Genomic DNA, 24,356 nt, shown 5'->3' with positions numbered 1-24,356 from the left:
CTCAGTGAAAAAATCAGTTTCTTAATCAGTATTTTTGACTTGTTTTCCCATTAAAAAATCCTTAAAACAAGATATATGTAAATGAGAAACAAAACAGCATAGGATATTAAGACTTGTTTTCAGAAAATATATCTTATATTAAATTTATTTATTTTACCCCACTCTCAGACTGCTTTTTTAAAGCATACATTTCAATAAACTCGGTCAGATTTATGCTTAAAGCAAGGATGGGAAGGTAATTTGCCTAAATTCAAGATATATTACATGAAAACAAACCTTAATGTCTTATGCAATTTTTCCTCTCAAGTAAATGACATTTTTTTCTTTCTTTTTTTTCCTAAAGGATGTTCAGATGTTGTCTTACTGGAATACAAAGCATAAATACTGATTAAGGAAATTATCTTTATTTATTTATTTCAAAGTTTTCAGTGTTCAAGTAATCATAACTTAACCAAAATGAATATGCCACTTTGCGGCCTAAGGTGCTTCAATGGGGCAAATGCTCACAAGGAGTCAATCAGTAATCAGCAGTGTTGGGGAAAGTTACTTTTAAAAGCAATGCATTACAATATTGCGTTACTCCCTAAAAAAAAAGTAAGTAATTGCATGACTAAGTTACTTTTTATGAAAACTAATGAGTTACATTACTTTTGCGCATAGGCATAATTTGCGGATGGGACAGGTGGGACATATCCCCACCACTTTTTGCCAGGGTCAACATTGTCCACTACCACTTTTTGAAACATCTCGCGGCTTGGATTTATCTAATACAAAAGAAACATCTCTAGTTGATTAGCAATTCATTCATTTGTGAAATCATGTTGACTGCTTGTTGCCCCTGTTATCAGTGGAGCAACAGTGTTCTCTTGGCGCTCATGCACAGTGTGCAGTCTTCACGTGGACGAGTGCTTCAATCTATTACGCTGTTGCGGAGACTCTCAATTCACTCCGGTGAAATCAGAAAACAAACTGCACAAAATCTTGTCCCTGCTCTTGATATACATTAACTGATGAACATCATTGGTTTTAATGAGAAAAAATGAAATACATTATACGAGGGTGAAATAGAACCCAGAACCTCTGGCATGCTGAACAAAAATTCTACCACTAGTCCATTAAGACAATGTAATATTTAATGCAGATCCACGTATTTACTGACCAATGTAAATACTCTCAAAATTAATAATTATAGTAGTTGTAAAGAAACTACCATATTAAACATGGGGTCTATATCATTTAATCTTGTGCATTTATTACTGAAATGATACAATTACAATGCCTAAATGCCTGCTCACATGTAGTCTAGAACTACAATAACCATCATGTTCACACACAGGGCACACAACGCCGATGGACTTTATTTCTCTCAACATGAGGACAGGAGAAATGTCAGTCAATAAATGTGAAAAAGTAACTTAGATATTTTGTTGTAAATTGAAAAAGTAATGCATTACTTTAGCTACTAGTTACTTTAAAAAGTAATCTGATTACATAACTCACTTGTAATGAGTTATCACCAACACTGGTAATCAGAATTAGTAATATATTGATGATTTCACATGCACTCACAACTTCCACAAGGCATCCATACTATTGCAGTCTGATTTAAATGAACTGATTTAAATTACTCTTGTGGCGTATGGCAGTTCCACTAAACTGTGTGAAACTAGGGCTGAAAATAAGCGACAAGTAAAGCTTTCACTGTGTGTTTGAAAAGTGCATTGTGACCGATTTTTCTAATCATAAATAATGCAGCCTGATATGCTTACTGAATTTGTATGTGAGTGAGAAGAAAGAAAGAAAAAAAAAATGAAATTTTATCTTTGACCATATATAAATCCATGAGGAATGAGGAATCAGACAAAAATAAAAATGGCATGACATGACATTACATTAAAAAATAACTAAATCTAGATTACAGTAATAGGTTATAATAATTAGTATAAGATATCACAGGGGTCTGAAACTTTGTATGTGAGGTTTAAAAAGCAACATACCACAACCAACAAATTGAATGAGCTCCAACAAGGCAAAATAGTGTCCAAAATTCCAGAGCATCTGTCATCAAAACCACAACATAATTTTTCATCTGTCAAGGGGCAAAGTCAAAAATAATAATCATAGCATATGGCAAAAATGGAAACCTTTTCAAAGGATAGTTGCTGATATAGAAGTACAAACATTACCACATAAGTTTATAATAATCAATGAAATGGACAGTTCAGAAGTGCAGAGTGCAAATTTGAGGTTTATATATAAATGTATTTTCTGTGTACCACATTTACAAAGATGTGTCAGACTTTCCATGAAATAATCTCATTCACTTTACGAACCTGCATGAATCAGTGCTGAGCTGAATAATGGAGCTGTTCAAACTTGTCATATTTGTTTTTCAGATCAGACTTTGTATGTGTAAAGTTTAATTCAAACTACCGATATGCATGTAAATGCATGTAATAACTTCTGATCTGAAGACAAATAGTGAATGGACTTTTATCAGTCCCTCCCATAACCCTCTATGTAACCAGAACATATCCTGTACATCTGTCATATCACTCAAACCCAACAGAGGAGGTGCCCCAAGCACTTTAAGTAACAAAAAGAAAATATTATGTTACTGGCTGAAGTGGGAGAAAAAAGAAACGTGTCTAAGTAAAAAGCTGCAGGACGGAGTTGTTTGGACGTTGTGGACGTGTGGGTATCTGACATCGCGCCTCCGGTGATTTGGTGACTTTCTTCTTACGCATGCTGTAGGCTACATACATGAGAGTAAGTGTTTTACGTATAAAGTCTTTACATAGTGACTGCGTTAATGCAACTTTGTGTGCTGGTCAGTGGTGGTATGTGGAAACAATAGTTTTTTTCATTGTTTGGGGTCGCGCAAGGTGTTATAGTTATTTCAAATTGCGCTGCTTCAGTTTGTGATAAGCATCGATGTTTCTGAATGAATCTTTGATTTGAGCAAATCATTTTTGTGTACTTTCATGCACTCGCTCGTACCTTTAGTTTGCCGCAGCCTCTCCTTTCCTGTTCGGTTTCAAAAGAATGACAGGAACTAATGCATTCTGTGCGGGCTGTGGTGATACTCGCTTCACTTAACGTTAGGACAAAACTGTGCTGATCGAATGTCACGTTCACATATGTGTGCAAACTGAAGGAAGAATTATGCATGTGCAAAAGTAACAAATTATATTGTATAGTTGAATTCTCTGTTGTCATTTGTGGGAAAAACTACGGTGCCCCGCACATGACATGCAGGGGATAAAAACTAAAATCGTACGCACGATTTACCAGTGGTGTAAAGTATTTGAGTAAATGTAATTTGTTACTGCACTTTGTTACTAGTTGTACTGAGTATCAATGATATTAACAATTGATATTAACAATTTTTACTCTCTACTTGACTACATTTTTGAACAAGTAAATGTACTTTCTACCCCAATACATTTGTGATGAGTATGCAAACACATTACAAACTTTTTCTGCAGCAGTTTGTTTCTGCTATGAACAAGCCATATCGCCATCTAAGGCTACTGAAGGTACTATGTCTTGTGCATTTTCCCTTTACTCACCCAAACTTGCCAGCAAAGCTACTTTACGTGAATGTGAGTGCATTAATAGTTAGAGACATAGGCACCGAAATGGTCGAGCACCCGCAGACAAATATGAGATATTCTTTATTCTTTTTAACCAATAAAATATCAATTGCGTCTTTCAGACACAACTTTCTTCTTGTTTTTATAGTTAATTTCAGGCAGTTTCAATGGTGTTATTTTAATGACAAATGTGTAGAGCGCATGATTGTAACGTGGGAGTGCATCCATGTACTAATGTCCGAACTCTTGCACAAAACTGGACGCGCACATTATACAGTGGTCTCATTGCTCTGCTCTCGTTCAGATATTGCGTGTGCATGCTCAAACGTTGTCCTGTGCATTTGCAAAACTTTTCTTGAGTTAAGTGCTCATTACAAACATGTATTTATTGTGTGGGCACCCACCCGGTAGAAACATAAATTGGCACCTAAGGTTGCTGAATCGCAGGTGTTTTAGGAGATGAGGTCATGACAGCAGCCAGTGATGGGGCTGAAACCAGCACATCTAGTGCAAGTAGATTTTGACTATTTAATTTTACTTAAAGGGGCTATATGTAAGATTTTTACGTTAACCCTCAGGGGTCTGAGGAATTTTGGGGCCTTGGAGAAGTTTTGACATGCCCTGACATTTGTGCTTTTTTCAGTTGTTCATAAACATATAAATGACAAAAGTGTCATTACACTGTATTCAGCACAAACTAGGCTACCATAATATGTGAGGAACATGTATGTACATGTTTGTGTTTTTTAAGGAATAACGTTTATGCGTAGTTATTGAAAAAAACAAAAAAAACTTAAGTCACTGAAATAAAGCCAAAAATATATATATTAAATTTGTGTTCAGAAGACTTCTGGGTATTGGAGGTTGTAGACTAGAGTTTTTGCTTCAAAATGAGGTAAAGATTATGCTGCCTGCTTGTTCATATAAAACAATAGAGAGATTTAAATTTTCTAAAACATCTTTGGTCAAGAAACACAGTATGCGTGGAGATGTGAATCATCATGAATAATGGGTGATTCTCACCTGAGAAGACAAAAGAATCGCATAAAGAGCTCTAATGACCTGCATAAATAATGAGCTCTTTCAGTCAGGTAGGCTGTGAAAAAACCCTCTGTTGATCATGTCTCAAATCTCATCATGGTGTAAATCAAATATACAGAAAAAACAGCAATGCTGTGAAATATTATTACAATTTAAAAAAATGGTATTCTACTATTTTCTTTAAAATATAATGTATTTCTGTGATGCAAAGTGATTCTCATATGTTTGTCAATTTTCTATACAGAGGAGTAATATTTATTCAGGATTTATTGTCATTACTATGAGCGCTGGACACTGTTTTCAATTGATACTTGCAGCCGGAGGGCGCTCTGCCCCTTTTGTCCACAAATGCCTGCTAAAGAAGAATAGGCAATCCAGGAACTAACTGAACTAACAGAGGCCAGAGATCGCTAACTATGGCTATTCAAAACACTTTTCAAGACAATAAATACACAATTAAGACGATGTATGCATGTGTTGACTGAATTTACGTCTGAATAGCGCTGGCTCCGTGGGCGTGGCCGCATTAGCGAATAATGAGCTGAATCACGGACTTTGACATGGCTCTCTTTTCATACAGATTACATAAACACAGAATATTTGTTTTCAATTTGACTTACACGATTTAAAACCTGACATTTCAACGTTTTTTTTAGACATGTCTAATTTTTTTTGTGATTAGTATTCACTAAGTTACAGTTAATTTTTTCTGAGAACTATAATATTGGAGTTCGTTCAGAGGGAGACGAGAGATCACGCATCATGTTAGGTTTTTTTATTTTGCAAAAAGCACAACATTTTGTTTTTACTCTTAGTGTACACAAATAAAAGAAGATATTCCACAGATTAAAATGGTGTATAACTCTTAATTGTATGTGCAACATTGACAGAGTATTTTGAGTCTCACTGGTTAGAAAAAAAAACGCTGTGATCACGCCGGCGTGACCGGCGACCCGAGGGAGTTAATATAGCATAAAAATTCCCCAATATGTTTGCAGATATTTAGGAAACATGCTAAGTTCACTTACTTGTTTCTCAGAAAAACAATGCCACAGCCAGATATTCTACTTTGAAATGTGTGTTCCGTGTCGTAATGTCTGTCTTTGTTTTGATCTGTGCGAAACCATGTGCTGCCAGTTTATACAATAGTATTTCGACATCACAGGTTGCCAGTTGGTGGAAAACACTGCGTATTGCAGCCATGGAAACCAGAAAACAAACTGGGTCAGAGAATCACAGATTCTACCTGACCGAAAAAGCCTCTGCATCCATCTAAAGATCTCTATGAAGGACAGCATATTAAAACACAGATAAATGAACTCATCAGCTTACAATGCGTACTGTAAGTCTCCTCAGCTTTCATTGTCAATTGCGCTCCCTATTGTTGCATGTCCTCAAGCTGGCCACCTGCATGAACGAGGGGGTGGGGCAAACAATATTTTGAATTTGGACTGCAGTACCTATTTCAACCACTGTCATTCCTACATAGAGCCCCTTTAACATTATTTTATTTATCCGCTATATTTATGAGACCTTTTTGAAGGATATCGGTTTCCTTATGGCCTATTTGTGCATTTGAGCTTATCTGAGACTTGTTTGTAGACGTTTAAGAGGCTGTTGTGTCGACCTTGATTTATAGCAATTTTTAGGTGTTCAGTTTTATTTTGATTTTAGAAAATAAGCATGATTTCTAATCTTACAAATCAACTTTTTCTTATTTTCACTGGCATGTCTCTTAGGTGTTGAGGATTAGTGCATCTTTGAGCCTACTACATTCAGTACGAGTAAAATACTTAATTACTGTTAAAATCAGATACTCTAAGACTTTTAATCAATTCGTATTAGAATTGGTGATTTGTAACTTGTATTGGAGCAATTTTCGCTGTAAGGTATCTGTACTGTTATTCAAGCATGGTTTTCAGGTTCTCTGTACACCTCGATTTACTAAATCGTGCATGCGATTTACTATTTCATTTCCTCGATTTGCTAAATCGTGCACACGATTTACTAATTTGTTCCCTCGATTTATACATTGTGTGCATGATTTAGCAAATTGAGGGTATTAATTAGTAAATTGTGTGCACAATTTAGCCTACAATTTTTTTCCTGCATGTCATGTGCGGGGCTCTGTAGAAAACACTATATGATGCTTAAATATACTTAATCTGGAGTCTCAAAATGATGACTTACTCTTTCATTCATTTGTTTTAAACTCACTAATAACACTCAAAAAGATGTGCCACGACACGACCTACTGGTGTACCGCTGGTTACTGGTGTATTCAGGCTGATTTATTTCATTGAACAAAATGGAATTAATCTTTTTAGCGAAAAGAATCAAGGGATTGTATTCATGGGAATTAATCCAAATCCCCACCAATATTGTGCTGTTCAAAGAATATCTATCAATTATCTAGCTAATTATATTCAAGTGTACACAATAATGTTCCTCCAAAGCAGATGTCCAACTATCAAGGCTACTACATACCAGTGAACTTGACAAAGCTGTGTATTTTCAGTTTTAAAAATGCTCAAGGTAAAAGACAAAATTATAAACTAAAGATCTGACTTCAGAGACAAAAACTGATGCTTTACTCCCTTGGCTGTTTTTCTTAGATTGGGCACACTGAATACATTAAAGAGTATGTTGAAATATAACTCAATCTCTCTAGTAAAATACCCTTTGGTCGTTGGAAAACATGAACTTTCACACACTGTAGTATATATGTGCATCAGTACTGTTGTGGGAGTGAACAAAAGGGCCAAAGAAGAGTAAACTTTGACTTATGTTACAACTTGACCATGATTTAGCATGTCATGTTTTTATGGGTGTTTTCTGAGAGAAAATGTTGCAAGCTCATATAATAAAACAGGACAGGCTTCCAGTAAGGGCAAAAAGAATTGAATTGATTTAATTCATATTTCCATGTAAATATCACTTCTGATACTCTCATAGACTCATACTTTCATGAATCAGTGCAATAGCTGAAATCCACTTTGTTGTTCTGCTTATTGGTTCCATACAGTACTTTTTTTTTTCTACCATGTCATCTACCATGGGATACCAATCCTTTACGCTCATCATCAAAAATTAGGGAATTTAATGCATTTTATTGCAGATAGTTTAATGAACTCATAAGCAATAATTTTGACTTTGCTACTACTGGTTATACTTTCTGCTTGTGTATTAGTTTCATAGTGTAAAAGTATTTAATTTTGTACTGCTTTATTTATTTATTACATCCGTTTAAATGTGAAGTAGAGTTGAGCAACAGGAGAGTGTGAAATGTATACAAGTTGCTTTGAATAAAAGCTTCTGCCAAATGCATAAATGTAAATTTTAAGTAAAAATACTTTAATTTGATTGAACTTGGGCAGAGGTGGAGATGAAGGAGTTCTGAATCTAATTCTGTACCACATTGAATTGAAGCTCATTAACTAGACCTCTACATGGAAATGCTCTTTTCCCCTTTAAAGACTGAATGACCCTTCACTCACATACTATAGTATGTATGTGTCTTATCATATACATTGAGGCTGAAGGAGAGTAAGCTGTGCTTCCACCTTGACTTACACTCAACAGAGGTATTCTGGTAATGATTTTGTAGTCTACATTTTCATGGGTAAGAACATGTTTATTGGTATTATCAGCTTATAGAATAAAGTAACAATAACTCTTAATGTTGACCAGACTTATTTGACTGTCAGATATCAAATAGTTAAGTCTTTCTTTAAACTATTTCTAAAAAAATAAATAAATGCATTTTTGTGTACATATTTGTTATCTTGAGTAAACAGTCTTTTTATTAATTGATTTTTAAATGAGATGATCACTCATGCATCCTCTATTCTGCCCCAGCATTAGCATTTTATCTTCTGATCACTTTGTCCACAAAGTGCATTTCCGAAGCAGTGTTGAAAAGTTCATTGACAGTTGAATGAAAATGTTGATGAAAATGGTGTTTATAATGTAGATGATTGACATGATCAACTTGTTTTGAGGTCTTTTCAGTGGATCACTCTTGTTCCCTTGCTTTACCACAGGTGCCATGAACAGACAGATTTTTCAGTCATGTGGCCAAATCTTGTCAGTCCTTCTGCTGACGACTGTCCCAGTTGTTCTGAGCGGGAAGGTTCTTGTCTTTCCTGTGGATGGCAGTCATTGGGTCAACATGAACATCTTGGTTGAAGCACTTCATGCCAAAGGTCACAATGTTACAGTCATTCGGATGGCAGACAGCTGGTACATCAAAGAATTCTCTCCTCACTACACATCAATCAATCTCAAGTCTGATGGAGGATTCGATGAAGAATTCTTTGAGATGTTTGCATTCAGACTCATGACAATTCTGAGGCAAGGTTCCACCTGGGCTCGTCTAAAGCTGGAGATAGAGATGTGGGAAAGTTGTTTTGAGATGACAAAAACAGAGAATAAGATGATAAACAGTATGATGGAAGACCAGCAGCTAATGCAGTCCTTTAGGGATGCCAAGTATGACTTGCTCCTTACAGATCCACTCTTGTTTGGAGGCGTTATTCTGGGCCACTACCTGAAGCTGCCCATTGTCTACAATGTCCGTTGGACAATGTATAGTGAAGGTCATTTTGCAATAGCTCCTTCTCCACTTTCTTATATTCCTTTTCCAATGGTGGAGTTATCAGACCGCATGAGCTTTTTTCAAAGAGTGAAGAATGTAGTGATATACACTGTAGCTGAAGCACAAGGTGCTTTCATGTTTGCTCCACATTATAATGCACTTTGTGAACGGTTCATAGGCCCAGGAACATCCTACTTTACCTTAGTTCAGAGTGCTGATCTTTTGCTCCATAGAGTTGATTTTACTTTTGAATTCCCACGTCCCACTATGCCAAACATCATCTACATGGGAGGTTTTCAGTGCAAGCCATCAAAGCCTCTTCCACAAGATCTGGAGGACTTTGTGCAGAGCTCTGGAGAGCATGGTGTCATCATCATGTCTCTGGGCACTCTCATTGGTCAGCTTCCTGATGATGTGGCAGAGGCAATTGCTGAAGCTTTTGCAGAACTTCCACAGAAGATCATCTGGAGGTACAAAGGAAAGAGACCGTCTGCTCTAGGGAACAACACCTTAATGATGGACTGGATGCCTCAGAATGATCTTCTGGGTCATCCTAAGACCAGAGCCTTTGTGGCACACGGAGGAACCAATGGAATTCAAGAAGCCATCTACCACGGGGTGCCAATCATTGGATTTGGACTGATTTTTGACCAGCCTGATAATCTTGCAAGAATGAGAGTAAAGGGTGTAGCCAAGAATGTAGACTTTGCCACAGTGGATAAGGACTCCTTCCTTAAAACTGTCAAAGAGGTCCTTTATGAGCCCTCTTATCGGGAGAACATGCAGAGGCTTTCAAGGCTTCACAAGGACGTCCCAGTGAAGCCTCTGGACAAAGCCATCTTCTGGATTGAGTTTGTAATGAGGCACAAAGGTGCCGCTCACTTGCGCACAGAGTCGTACAAAATGCCCTGGTACTCTTATCACTCTGTTGATGTCATACTGTTCCTGCTTTCTGCTGTGGCACTCATAATCATGACCATATATGCAGTTATCAGATATTTCTGCTGCAGAATATGCATGAGAAAAACAAAAAACAAACTTGAATGACTTTACTTTTTTATTTTTACTCAGATCAGACATTTCCTGTGTATTAATGACCAAAGCTTTCAATCAATATGATATTCATTTCAAATGGTGATCTATAGATGTTGATTTTTTGGTTTGTGCATGTTTTTAGTTGTTATATTGTTTTAGAACATATTCTATATTTTATATTGTATTAATTATGATAATTATGTACTGTATAATTATATTAATTATGTCAACTCTAAAATGCGTTTTATTTCTATAACAAATACAAAATTAGAATTTCATTGTGCCTGGTACATATGATAATACATATCTTTAACTCTTGAATAAACTTGTGATTTTATTATCATTTAAGTTTTTTTTAAGTTTTCCTCTTTTTTTTCTGTTTGTTATTATTTTACCATCTCCATGCATTTGATTGTAATGTTGTGTGTTAGTGTTTCTGTTTCATATTTATGTGCTGAATATAAATGTATTAAACTTTAGGGTCCAGTTCTCACAATTTACTATAGGGTCCAGTACTTACTTATTAGCGTCCATATTAGGATATTGGCAGTTTATTAGTACTTATAAAGCACATATTAATTTTTTATTCTGCATGACCATATTGTGCATCCCTTAATCTCAATATCTATATTTAACAACTAACTTACTAACTATTAATAAGCAGTAATTAGGAGTTTATTGAGGCAAAAGTCATAGTTAATAGTTATCAGTGAGAATTGGACCCTAAATTAAAGTGTGACCAAAGTTTTGAATTGAAACAGAAATTCTGAACAATTACATATAACCAAAACTTTTAAAAACTGAACATAATTGTTTCTTAGTTACTAATCAGAACAAAAACAAGTAATACAATGACCCCTTACAGTACTGCTGACTTGGGACCACCCATTTCTATTAAATGATAACTTTGAATTTTTAAGTTTATAAGATATTGAAGTATATGATGTGTACAAGCAAACACCACACACATAGTTTTAATAATGTAAAAAATGTAAAAATCTAGTTTTTACTTTACTGTTGTAAGAATTTTATACCATTTTTGCAACAACACTGCTAACTTCACTACAACAGCACAGATTTACAGCACAAAACATACAGCATGACAAGCTTAGCTGGATTATCAAAAGAATGACTCTTATGAGCTGTTTTTTCATAGTGAATCAAAACATAAAGCACTGTATCCCACTTTTTGAACAAATGACTTTGCAATAGCTCCTTCTCCACTTTCTTATATTCCTTTTCCAATGGTGGAAAACTATTGGAAAAGGATAGTTTTCCTGCCATAAAACTATTTTTACCATATAGTTTTATGGCAGGAATTCATCAAAACAAATACAGTGCCACATTTTAACCAATTCCCAAATGAGTCGATTCTCTTAAGTAAATCAGTAACATGCATTGTGACCAGTGTAAGATGAATGACTCATTGGAGCCATTTCCTTTTAGTGAACAATGAAGATAAAGCTTGCTACTTAGACTAATGTGTTATGTTGTACTCAAGACGCATGAAGTTTAAATAGGTTACTGTATGTTATTTGAATGACAGTATTAAATTAAAACTTGTGAGTTATGAATTTTGCCAGCAATATTGTTTTTTAATAAAAAAAAATAAATGAACGACAAATATTTCACCATATTTTTTGATTGTTTAGATTGATAAAATAATTTATTTCTAATTTTTTTGTAATATTAAATAGCACTGAGCGAGCAGAGACACAGCAACATGGTTGTATCAAGCACACTCTTGTAGAATGTCCTCACTCTTTAAGCTTTGAGTTTTTCAGTTCATTTTGCTGAATCAGTTTGATCTGAATTTGGGGCATTTACATGTTTTTGTTTTGTTTTTGTTTTTGCTTTTAATTAAGTTTTGGCCATTTAAGTAGATTCAGTGCACCATAGTCAACACCAAGGAAAAATTACACACAGTTTTAAATGGTAGCTTATTAACTAGGGTTGTGCAGGTAAATGCCCTTTGCCCTTTTAAAAACTTTTAAATGAATATAAGCAAGCACAACGGGGCCAAAAGAGAGTAAGTGCTTGTAGTTTTGTTAGTTACGCTACATTCAAGGCTGACCTGCTACATATTCATGGGTAAGAATATATTTTTTATATGAACAGCATATCACAAGGAACAATATTACTTAATATTACTAGTAGACATGTTTGCTGTTTCCACACCCATTAGAAAAATTAGCAAGTTGAAGTTTTTTATTTGACATTTGCCTTGCCAAAGCTATTTTTTTTAATGTTCATATGGGTGATTTTTTTTCTTTTTCTTTCTTTATTGCAGGTTTGAATGCCATCTAGTTAACACAAACCAGGTGAGTATGTTCTTGGTTACTAGAAGTAAATGTTGTGTCTGGTCAAAATATTTAATCAATAATACTTTTTCATAAGAAAATCACCTTAAGGCTGGAATACACTACATGACTTCAAATCTGAACAGATTTTAAAACTCTATAGGCATCATACACTTGCCAACTTTGGTTACAAAATATAGGCTTCATACACACACACACAGACTTTCAAAAGGTTCCAAACACTAAGTCTGTTTTTTCAGTATGAGCCGTGTGTTTTTTAAACCAGCAGCAGCGTGATGTTTCACGCTCACCATTTTTTACGGTCGTAGTTATAGTATATAGATGTCTGAAACAACAACAAAATAAATGTAAATCTGTGCCCATCATATACTACACCATTTTCTGCAAAATCTGGCTCTGACTTGACGTTGACGCGTCCAGACTGGAAATCGTGGTAAAAAATTCAGCAAAGGTTGAGTACTGGATCCTTTGCTATGGCTTCTTTTAGTGCAGTGCCCTGCCGCAAAGCTTGCTAGCATTTCACTTCACAATCTGTTAAAAAAATGTCACAGTTTTATGAATTATTTATACTTTTCTAATATTACTTGACATATTCAACTGGTTCTTTAAAGTCGGTCAGAACATTATTGTTACTCTGTTGCTTTACAGCAGGTGCCATGAACAGAGAGATTTTTCAGATATGTGGTCAAATCACATTAACCCTTCTGCTGATGACTGTCCCAGTTGTTCAGAGCGGGAAGGTTCTTGTCTTTCCTGTGGATGGCAGTCATTGGGTCAACATGAACATCTTGGTTGAAGCACTTCATGCCAAAGGTCACAATGTTACAGTCATTCGTATGGCAGACAGCTGGTACATCAAAGAATTCTCTCCTCACTACACAGCAATCACTCTGAATTCCCCTGGAGGATTTGATGAACAATTCATTGAGACATTTGCATCCAGACTTATGGAGATTTTGAGGGAAGGTTCCACCTGGGCTCGTCTGAAGCTGGAGATAGAGATGTGGGAAAATATTGCAAAGATGTTTAAAACGGAAAGTGAGATGATAGTCAACATGTTTGAAGACCAGCAGCTAATGCAGTCCTTAAAAGATGCCAAATATGATTTGATTCTTACAGATCCAGTCAAGTTTGGAGGCGTTCTGTTGGGTCATTATCTCAAACTGCCCATTGTCTACAATGTCCGTTGGACTGTTTATAGTGAGGCTCATTTTACAATAGCTCCTTCTCCACTTTCTTATGTTCCTTTACCAATGTTGGAGTTATCAGACCGCATGAGTTTCTTGGAAAGAATGAAGAATGTTTTGATGTCCATCATAACTGAAACACAAGTTGCTTTTATGATTGCTCCAAATTATAATGCGCTTTGTGAGCGCTTTGTTGGTCCTGGATCTTTCATTTCTTTAGTTCAGAGTGCTGATCTGTGGCTCCATAGAGTTGATTTTATTTTTGAATTCCCTCGTCCCACTATGCCAAACATCGTCTACATGGGAGGTTTTCAGTGCAAGCCATCAAAGCCTCTTCCACAAGATCTGGAGGACTTTGTGCAGAGCTCTGGAGAGCATGGTGTCATCATCATGTCTCTGGGCACTCTCATTGGTCAGCTTCCTGATGATGTGGCAGAGGCAATTGCTGAAGCTTTTGCAGAACTTCCACAGAAGATCATCTGGAGGTACAAAGGAAAGAGACCGTCTGCTCTAAGGAACAACACCTTAATGATGGACTGGATGCCTCAGAATGATCTTCTGGGTCATCCGAAGACCAGAGCCTTTGTGGCACACGGAGGAACCAATGGAATTCAAGAAGCCATCTACCACGGAGTACCAATCATTGGATTTGGACTGATTTTTGACCAGCCTGATAATCTTTCTAAAATGAGAGTAAAGGGTGTAGCCAAGAATGTAGACTTTGCCACAGTGGATAAGGACTCCTTCCTTAAAACTGTCAAAGAGGTCCTTTATGAGCCCTCTTATCGGGAGAACATGCAGAGGCTTTCAAGACTTCACAAGGACGTCCCAGTGAAGCCTCTGGACAAAGCCATCTTCTGGATTGAGTTTGTAATGAGGCACAAAGGTGCCGCTCACTTGCGCACAGAGTCGTACAAAATGCCCTGGTACTCTTATCACTCTGTTGATGTCATACTGTTCCTGCTTTCTGCTGTGGCACTCATAATCATGACCATATATGCAGTTATCAGATATTTCTGCTGCAGAATATGCATGAGAAAAACAAAAAAACAAAAGAGAATGATTTTTAAATAAATTGACAAAATGTGTTTTTATTTAGGATTAAAATCTCTGTAGCTGTATCTGTTTCTGTTAGACTATATTCAAACCTGTTTTTAATAAAAAAATTTATGATCTCTTTATGAACTTTTTGAAGCGTCAAAGTAGTAGTCGCATAGCTGTCTATGGGGGGACAGAAACCTCTCAGATTTCATTACAGTGCCAAAAGCAAAAGTCTTAAAGGTGCTAAAGAGGATGTTTTGTTTTATACATTTTTGCAATATTACTTGAAACTGTCTTTACTAACTGATAAAAGACTATTTATTAGGTGCACTGAAAGTAATAATATTAATATACATCATCTTTGCACAAGGTAAGGCCTTAAAAACAACAGCCAATTTTTTACGCGATCATCGCGTAAACGATTGGCCCTCTGGCTTGTCAATCACTGCCGTGATGTTCCTTGTGAGAGACAAGCGCAGCTGCGCGCTCCAGTAACTTTCCACACTCCACAGGCGCCACATGCAATGTTTTTGTCAGGAGACAGGAGTAACAACTGCAGATTATGAGTTACCTGCAGTGAGTCCGACATAATGAATCCACGAACACGACACAGTGTGGTAAACACTCGTGTTCCAATACTCGTGCACGAGTTTTGGGAGGCGTTCCCTCGAAATGAGCTGTGAAGGAGGGGGGCTGTTCTTACGCATGCGCTCATTTAAAAAATTCAGTAACAGTCTTTGGTTTCTCAGTCAAAGAAAAAATCCTCTCTATCATCTTTAATTTGTGTTCAAAAGATGAACGAAAGTTTTAGGGGTAGGGCTGTGACGATAACTGCATTACCGCAATATCACAGTAATGAGATTCCTACCTAATGTTAAATCCATCACCGTCATCACCGCACCTTGCTGTGGTAACCAAGGGCTCCTGAACTCACCAGCTTTATGTGGCTGCAGCTTGTTTGTAGTAACAGCGAAAGGAATGATTTGTTGAACATCTGCAAAAATTTTAAAGTATGCAAAATAGTGACTGGGCTTAAACATATCCTTTTATTAAAACTGCTGCTCTGCTGTGCCAAGAGACATTTCAAAACATTCCACTGGTTAATTTTGCCGCATAGACCAGTCTATGGCATAGACCTGATAACAGTAGGCTATCCTAACTATCGTAATTTATACTAATAATAGTATTTCGTGTTAAAAAGGTTGTTTTTTAAAGTCGGTGCTTGAAGTAAAGCTGCTCTTAATTTCCATTGATGACTGCACTTAATATTATAGACTGTTTATAATTTTAATTATAGGCCTGCAATTCATTGTATAATAGACCTAAAAAATGTTTAAATATTTTCTAAGAGGAGCTAATAGCCTAATCTTTTATAATCCTCACAGCACGTCAGCAGTGATGCGCTATGAAATTATTGCAGGTCATATTTATTATAATATTAAGCAGTTAACCGCCAAACTGCGTGATTTGTTGCTTATTCACCGCAGTAAAAAACAATCCCATACCGTCACAGCCATACTTACGATTTTGGAACAACATGAGGGTGAGTAAATCATGACAGAATTTTAATTTTTGGGTGAACTATCCATTTAAATAAAATTACATTTTTATATGGTGATTGACTACATTTTGATTAATTCTAATCATTATAATTTTATGCATTACACTATAATATTTACTCTCTATAGGTACAAATCTTGTACAAACATATCTGTCATTTATTGTATACAGTATATCACAGCATTCAGTGGTCAGATATTTCCTAATATTCACCATCATGTGTCTCAGTTATTGACTGTAGTGATACTGACCTCAGAGGTTTTCACTGTTAATATTACTCTAATGTCTTAGTGTTCTTCTCTGCTACTGATCACCCTGTCATCATTTATTTTGTAATAAAAAACAGCTGAACGTATAGTAATCCTAATTTACATTATATACAGAGCCCCTAAAGGGGATATGATGGTGGGAAAATATATGAGACGGGAGGAAAAAATATATTTCAAAACTTTTTGCGTTCCTCTGAGAAACTTTGCATTCTATCGCAAAGAAATGAAAAGCTTTACGAGGGAACACAAAGAAAAACATTTAAGAGAGAATGCAAAAGCATTGACATATTTTCTATTTTAAAATGTAATTTATTACCGTGTATTTCTTATTATTATCAATGTTGATAACAGTTGTGCTGCTTAATATGTTTTTGTGGAAACCATGATATATATTTCAGGGTTATTTGATGAATAGAAAGTTTAAAAGAACAGCAATTATTTGAAATAGTTATCTTTGTAACATAATACATTTCTTGACTGTCACTTTGCTGAATAAAAGTATTAATTTCTTTAAATAGTACTGACCACAGATGCTTGAACTGTAATTTATAGGTTCCGATTATAGTGCAGTGGATTAATTAATAGTATATTGTTCATTAAACTGGGTGACCAGAAGAGCACAGTGCCTGTTGTCCCTTTCACATTATGTTGTGAGAGCAGAGTAGAAAGAAAAGGCCAAGTACCCATAATCCAGCACTTGATAGAACAAAAAAGAGCTCTTGTCAAAAGAGTTCTTATTATATCAGTGTCACATTAAAATTTCTAAGCATTAAAGTGGTTTACTAAAGGATAAAAACAGCATGACAGGAAATTTACTGTCCAGTCTATCAAAGTAGAGGATCAGGATTATTTGTAGTGCAAACTCTGTCTTGGCCAGATCTGTGGTGCATTTAGCAGTTTTATAAACAGACACGATTGAAGCAAAAATGTCTCCCAAAGTTGTTATTGATGCATTGTTTTTTTGTTTTTGACCTACCTGGACTTAACATTGTGAAAAATTGTTAAGTTTCTAATATCTAAATAGTTGGAGGTTTTATTGCTTTCATTTTTTGTTGCAACTTGATAAAATCATTGTTTAAATAGATCATATGATTGTGACTTTAGTTCTACTATTAGTCTCATTGTAATAAATTTACTGAATGCAATATCCACTTCTTTGTTCTTACTGAAGTACTAAAAGAAACATGCTTTTACTACTGTACAAACAGCATAGTTAACTAAGCAAGTTCAATTGAAGAGAACACTTTGTAGCCTAGTATGGCATCACTTACAGTCAAAATATTAGGGTTACAGAAGAGTGTATTTTTATATATAGGCAACAAAAATAAATATTAGATTAGATGTTAGACATATGCAACTAATTTTAAAATGTGCTTGTTCTCTTGCTTTGCAACAGGAACTATGAATGGACAGGATTTTCAGGTGCTTGGGTCAATCATGCTAACCCTCCTGCTGACGACTGTCCCAGTTGTTCAGAGCGGGAAGGTTCTTGTCTTTCCTGTGGATGGCAGTCACTGGGTCAACATGAACATCTTGGTTGAAGCACTTCATGCCAAAGGTCACAATATTACAGTCATTCGGATGGCAGACAGCTGGTACATCAAGGAATTCTCTCCTCACTACACATCAATCAATCTCAAGTCTGCGGGAGGATTTGGTGAAGAATTCCTGGAGACGTTTGCATCCAGACTTATGGAGATTCTGAGGGAGGGTTCAATCTGGGCTCGCCTGAATCTGGAGATAGAGATGTGGAAAAGTTCTTTGAAGATTCTTAAAACGGAAAGTGAGATGATAGTTAACATGTTTGAAGACCAGCAGCTAATGCAGTCCTTAAAAGATGCCAAATATGATTTGATTCTTACAGATCCAGCCATGTATGGAGGGGTCATATTGGGTCATTATCTCAAACTGCCCATTGTCTACAATGTCCGTTGGACAATGTATAGTGAGGCTCATTTTACAATAGCTCCTTCTCCACTTTCTTATGTTCCTTTTCCTGTGCTGGAGTTATCAGACCGCATGAGCTTTTTTCAAAGAGTGAAGAATATTTTAATGTACATCATAACTGAAACACAAGTTGCTTTCCTGTTTGCTCCAAATTATAATGCACTTTGTGAACGCTTCATTGGCCCAGGAACATCCTACTTTTCTTTAGTTCAGAGTGCTGATCTGTGGCTCCATAGAGTTGATTTTATTTTTGAATTCCCTCGTCCCACTATGCCAAACATCATCTACATGGGAGGTTTTCAGTGCAAGCCATCAAAGCCTCTTCCACAAGATCTGGAGGACTTTGTGCAGAGCTCTGGAGAGCATGGTGTCATCATCATGTCTCTGGGCACTCTCATTGGTCAGCTTCCTGATGATGTGGCAGAGGCAATTGCTGAAGCTTTTGCAGAACTTCCACAGAAGATCATCTGGAGGTACAAAGGAAAGAGACCGTCTGCTCTAGGGACCAACACCTTAATGATGGACTGGATGCCTCAGAATGATCTTCTGGGTCATCCTAAGACCAGAGCCTTTGTGGCACACGGAGGAACCAATGGAATTCAAGAAGCCATCTACCACGGGGTGCCAATCATTGGATTTGGACTGATTTTTGACCAGCCTGATAATCTTTCTAAAATGAGAGTAAAGGGTGTAGCCAAGAATGTAGACTTTGCCACAGTGGATAAGGACTCCTTCCTTAAAACTGTCAAAGAGGTCCTTTATGAGCCCTCTTATCGGGAGAACATGCAGAGGCTCTCAAGACTTCACAAGGACGTCCCAGTGAAGCCTCTGGACAAAGCCATCTTCTGGATTGAGTTTGTAATGAGGCACAAAGGTGCCGCTCACTTGCGCACAGAGTCGTACAAAATGCCCTGGTACTCTTATCACTCTGTTGATGTCATACTGTTCCTGCTTTCTGCTGTGGCACTCATAATCATGACCATATATGCAGTTATCAGATATTTCTGCTGCAGAATATGCATGAGAAAAACAAAAAACAAACTTGAATGACTTTTCTTTTTTATTTTTACTCAGGTCAGACATTTCCTGTGTATTAATGACCAAAGCTTTCAATCAATATGATATTCATTTCAAATGGTGATCTATAGATGTTGATTTTTTTGGTTTGTGCATGTTTTTAGTTGTTATATTGTTTTAGAACATATTCTATATTTCATATTTGAATTATGTCAGCTCAAAAATGCTTTTTATTTCTATAACAAATACAAAATAACAAAATAAGAATTTCATTGTACCTGCTACATATAAAAATAAATATCTTGAACTCTTGAATAAACTTGTGATTTTGTTATCATTTAAGTTTTTTTTTTTTTTTAAGTTTTCCTTTTTTTTTCTGTTTGTTATTATTTTACCATCTCCATGCATTTGATTGTAATATTGTTTGTTAGTGTTTCTGTTTCATATTTATGTGTTGAATATAAATTTATTAAACTTTAGGGTCCAGTTCTCACTATTAACTTACTTATTAACGTGAATATGACTAAGATATTGGCAGTTTATTAGTACTTCTAAAGCACATATTAATTCTTTATTCTGCATGACCATATTGTACATCCCTTAATCTCAATAAGTATATTTAACAACTAACTTACTAACTATTAATAAGCAGTAATTAGGAGTTTATTGAGGCAAAAGTCATAGTTAATAGTTAACAAACCCTAAATTAAAGTGTGACCAACATTTTGAATTGAAACAGAAATTCTGAACTATTATATATAATATATATATAACTAATAACTAATATATAACTATTAAAAACTGTACATAATTGTTTCTTAGTTACTAATCAGAACAAAAACAAGTAATACAATGACCCCTTACAGTATGCTGACTTGGGACCACCCATTTCTATTAAATGGAAACTTTGAATTTTTAAGTTTATAAGATATTGAAGTATATGATGTGTACAAGCAAACACCACTCACATAGTTTTAATAATGTAAAAAAATTAAAAATCTTGTTATTTGCAACAACACTGCTAACTTCACTACAACAGCACAGATTTACAGCACAAAACATACAGCATGACCAGCTTAGCTGGATTATCAAAAGAATGACTCTCATGAGCTGTTTCTTCATAGTGAATCAAAACATAAAGCACTGTATCCCACTTTTTCAGTTTAGTGAATCAAATGCTGAATTTGTAACCATTTGTACTCTTACTATTTTTACCATATAGTTTTATGGCAGGAATTCATCAAAACACATACAGTGCCAGAGTCTAACAAATTCCCAAATGAGTCGATTCTCTTAAGTAAATCAGTAACATGCATTGTGACCAGTGTAAGATGAATGACTCATTGGAGCCATTTCCTTTTAGTGAACAATGAAGATAAAGCTTGCTACTTAGACTAATGTGTTATGTTGTACTCAAGACGCATGAAGTTTAAATAGGTTACTGTATGTTGTTTGAATGACAGTATTAAATTAAAACTTGTGAGTTATGAATTTTGCCAGCAATAGTTTTTTTTTTATATAAAAAAAATAAATGAACGACAAATATTTCACCATACTTTTTGATTGTTTAGATTGATAAAATAATTTATTTTTAAAGTTTTTGTAATATTAAATAGCACTGAGCGAGCAGAGACACAGTAACATGGATGTATCAAGCACACTTTTCTAGAATGTCCTCACTCTTAAAGCTTTGAGTTTTTCAGTTCATTTTGCTGAATCAGTTTGATCTGAATTTCCTATGGGGCATTTTACATGTTTTGTTTGTTTGTTTGTTTGTTTGTTTGTTTGTTTGTCTGTTTTGTTTTTTTGAATTAGGTTTTGGCCATTTAAGTAGCTTCAGTGCACCATAGTCAACACCAAGGCAAAATTACACAGTTTTAAATGGTAGCTTATTAACTGGGTTGTGCAGGTAAATGCCCTTTGCCCTGTTAAAGACTGTTAAATGAATATCAGCGAAGAACAACGAGGCCAAAAGAGAGTAAGTGCTTGTAGTTTTGTTAGTTACGCTACATTCAAGGCTGACCTGCTACATATTCATGGGTAAGAATATATTTTTTATATGAACAGCATATCACAAGGAACAATATTACTTAATATTACCAGAAGACATGTTTGCTGTTTCCACACCAATTAGAAAAATTAGAAAGTTGGAGATTTTTATCTGACATTTGCCTTGCCAAAGCTTTTTTTTTTTTTTTTTTTCATGTTCATATGGGTGATTTTTTTTTTTTTTTCTTTCTTTATTGCAGGTTTGAATGCCATCTAGTTAACACAAACCAGGTGAATATGTCTTTGGTTACTAGACGTAAATGTTGTCTCTGGTCAAAAAAATGATTTTAAAACTTTAAAACATCATACACTTGCCAACTTTGGTTACAAAATATGGGCTTCATATACAAAACGACAGAGTATTACACACAGACTTTCAAAACATTCCGAACACTAAGTTTAAAATGGCGGCAGCACGACGAGACGCCAAGTGTCTATTTCACGCTCACCATTTTTTTTACGGTCGTAGTCCAATTATAGTCTGAAACAACAACAAAATAAATGTAAATCTGTGTCCATCATATACTACACCATTTTCTGCAAAATCTGGCTCTGACTTGACGTTCACGTGTCCAAACTGCAAATCGTGGTAAATAAGCAAAAGTTGTGTACTGATTCTTTTGCAATGGCTTATTTCAGTGCAACTGCCCTGCTGCAAATCTTGCTAGCATTTCACTTCACAATATGTTAAAAAAATGTCACAGTTTTATGAATTATTTATACTTTTCTAATATTACTTGACATATTCAACTGGTTCTTTAATGTCTGTCAGAACATTATTGTTACTCTGTTGCTTTACCGCATGGACCATGAACAGACAGATTTTTCTGATATGTGGTCAAATCACATTAACCCTTCTGCTGATGACTGTCCCAGTTGTTCTGAGCGGGAAGGTTCTTGTCTTTCCTGTGGATGGCAGTCATTGGGTCAACATGAACATCTTGATTGAAGCACTTCATGCCAAAGGTCACAATGTTACAGTCATTCGTATGGCAGACAGCTGGTACATCAAAGAATTCTCTCCTCACTACACAGCAATCACTCTGAATTCCCCTGGAGGATTTGATGAACAATTCATTGAAACATTTGCATCCAGACTTATGGAGATTCTGAGGGAAGGTTCCACCTGGGCTCGTCTGAAGTGGGAGATAGAGATGTGGGAAAATATTTCAAAGATGTTTAAAACAGAAAGTGAGCTGATAGTCAGCATGTTTGAAGACCAGCAGCTAATGCAGACCTTAAAAGATGCCAAATATGATTTGATTCTTACAGATCCAGTCAAGTTTGGAGGCGTTCTGTTGGGTCATTATCTCAAACTGCCCATTGTCTACAATGTCCGTTGGACTGTTTATAGTGAGGCTCATTTTACAATAGCTCCTTCTCCACTTTCTTATGTTCCTTTACCAATGTTGGAGTTATCAGACCGCATGAGTTTCTTGGAAAGAATGAAGAATGTTTTGATGTCCATCATAACTGAAACACAAGTTGCTTTTATGATTGCTCCAAATTATAATGCGCTTTGTGAGCGCTTTGTTGGTCCTGGATCTTTCATTTCTTTAGTTCAGAGTGCTGATCTGTGGCTCCATAGAGTTGATTTTATTTTTGAATTCCCTCGTCCCACTATGCCAAACATCATCTACATGGGAGGTTTTCAGTGCAAGCCATCAAAGCCTCTTCCACAAGATCTGGAGGACTTTGTGCAGAGCTCTGGAGAGCATGGTGTCATCATCATGTCTCTGGGCACTCTCATTGGTCAGCTTCCTGATGATGTGGCAGAGGCAATTGCTGAAGCTTTTGCAGAACTTCCACAGAAGATCATCTGGAGGTACAAAGGAAAGAGACCGTCTGCTCTAAGGAACAACACCTTAATGATGGACTGGATGCCTCAGAATGATCTTCTGGGTCATCCTAAGACCAGAGCCTTTGTGGCACACGGAGGAACCAATGGAATTCAAGAAGCCATCTACCACGGGGTGCCAATCATTGGATTTGGACTGATTTTTGACCAGCCTGATAATCTTGCAAAGATGAGAGTAAAGGGTGTAGCCAAGAATGTAGACTTTGCCACAGTGGATAAGGACTCCTTCCTTAAAACTGTCAAAGAGGTCCTTTATGAGCCCTCTTATCGGGAGAACATGCAGAGGCTCTCAAGACTTCACAAGGACGTCCCAGTGAAGCCTCTGGACAAAGCCATCTTCTGGATTGAGTTTGTAATGAGGCACAAAGGTGCCGCTCACTTGCGCACAGAGTCGTACAAAATGCCCTGGTACTCTTTATCACTCTGTTGATGTCATACTGTTCCTGCTTTCTGCTGTGGCACTCATAATCATGACCATATATGCAGTTATCAGATATTTCTGCTGCAGAATATGCATGAGAAAAACAAAAAACAAACTTGAATGATTGTTGTTGTTGTTGTTGTTGTTTTTATTATTATTATTTAATTTTTGTAAATTAAATTAATTCAACAATATGATTTCTATTTGATGGGTTACACGCTAAAAATCCTGTAACAAATCTGTACATTAGAGGGTATGTGAAACCCTTTCTTTATACAATTATGTGTCTGTTCTATACACTTAAACAAACTTACTTTTCTCTTAGGATGAAGATTTCATCAATATTCACAGAATTTATGTATATACAGATTACAATAAACAATAAAAGAAGCTAAGGGTTTTGGTTTACATGGAGTC

At 36.0% G+C, this 24,356-nt stretch overlaps 1 protein-coding gene and 3 pseudogenes across 2 annotated transcripts; all 4 read left to right on the top strand.

Moving 5' to 3' along the window:
- The first annotated feature begins 2,633 nt into the window (after positions 1 to 2,633).
- On the top strand, positions 2,634 to 11,769 carry LOC137033108 (UDP-glucuronosyltransferase 2C1-like). Of its 2 annotated transcripts, none has more exons than XM_067405222.1 (2): positions 2,634 to 2,769; positions 8,681 to 11,769. In XM_067405222.1, the coding sequence occupies exon 2, from the start codon at positions 8,686 to 8,688 to the stop codon at positions 10,279 to 10,281; it is 1,596 nt and encodes a 531-aa protein (XP_067261323.1). In that variant the 5' UTR covers positions 2,634 to 2,769; positions 8,681 to 8,685; the 3' UTR covers positions 10,282 to 11,769. The 2 variants fall into 2 exon arrangements, with proteins under 2 accessions (XP_067261323.1, XP_067261322.1); XM_067405221.1 differs by lacking the exon at positions 2,634 to 2,769 and adding an exon at positions 8,134 to 8,259.
- LOC137033109 (UDP-glucuronosyltransferase 2C1 pseudogene) lies at positions 2,664 to 19,890 on the top strand (annotated as a pseudogene).
- LOC137033107 (UDP-glucuronosyltransferase 2A3 pseudogene) lies at positions 2,755 to 18,034 on the top strand (annotated as a pseudogene).
- A 2,579-nt stretch (positions 19,891 to 22,469) lies between the features above and the next one.
- LOC137031974 (UDP-glucuronosyltransferase 2A3 pseudogene) lies at positions 22,470 to 23,948 on the top strand (annotated as a pseudogene).
- The last annotated feature ends 408 nt before the right edge of the window (positions 23,949 to 24,356 follow it).

The sequence above is a fragment of the Chanodichthys erythropterus genome, chromosome 12, assembly GCF_024489055.1.
Source record: "Chanodichthys erythropterus isolate Z2021 chromosome 12, ASM2448905v1, whole genome shotgun sequence".
NCBI classification, from domain to species: Eukaryota; Metazoa; Chordata; class Actinopteri; order Cypriniformes; family Xenocyprididae; genus Chanodichthys; species Chanodichthys erythropterus.
This window is presented reverse-complemented; position numbering and strand designations above follow the sequence as displayed.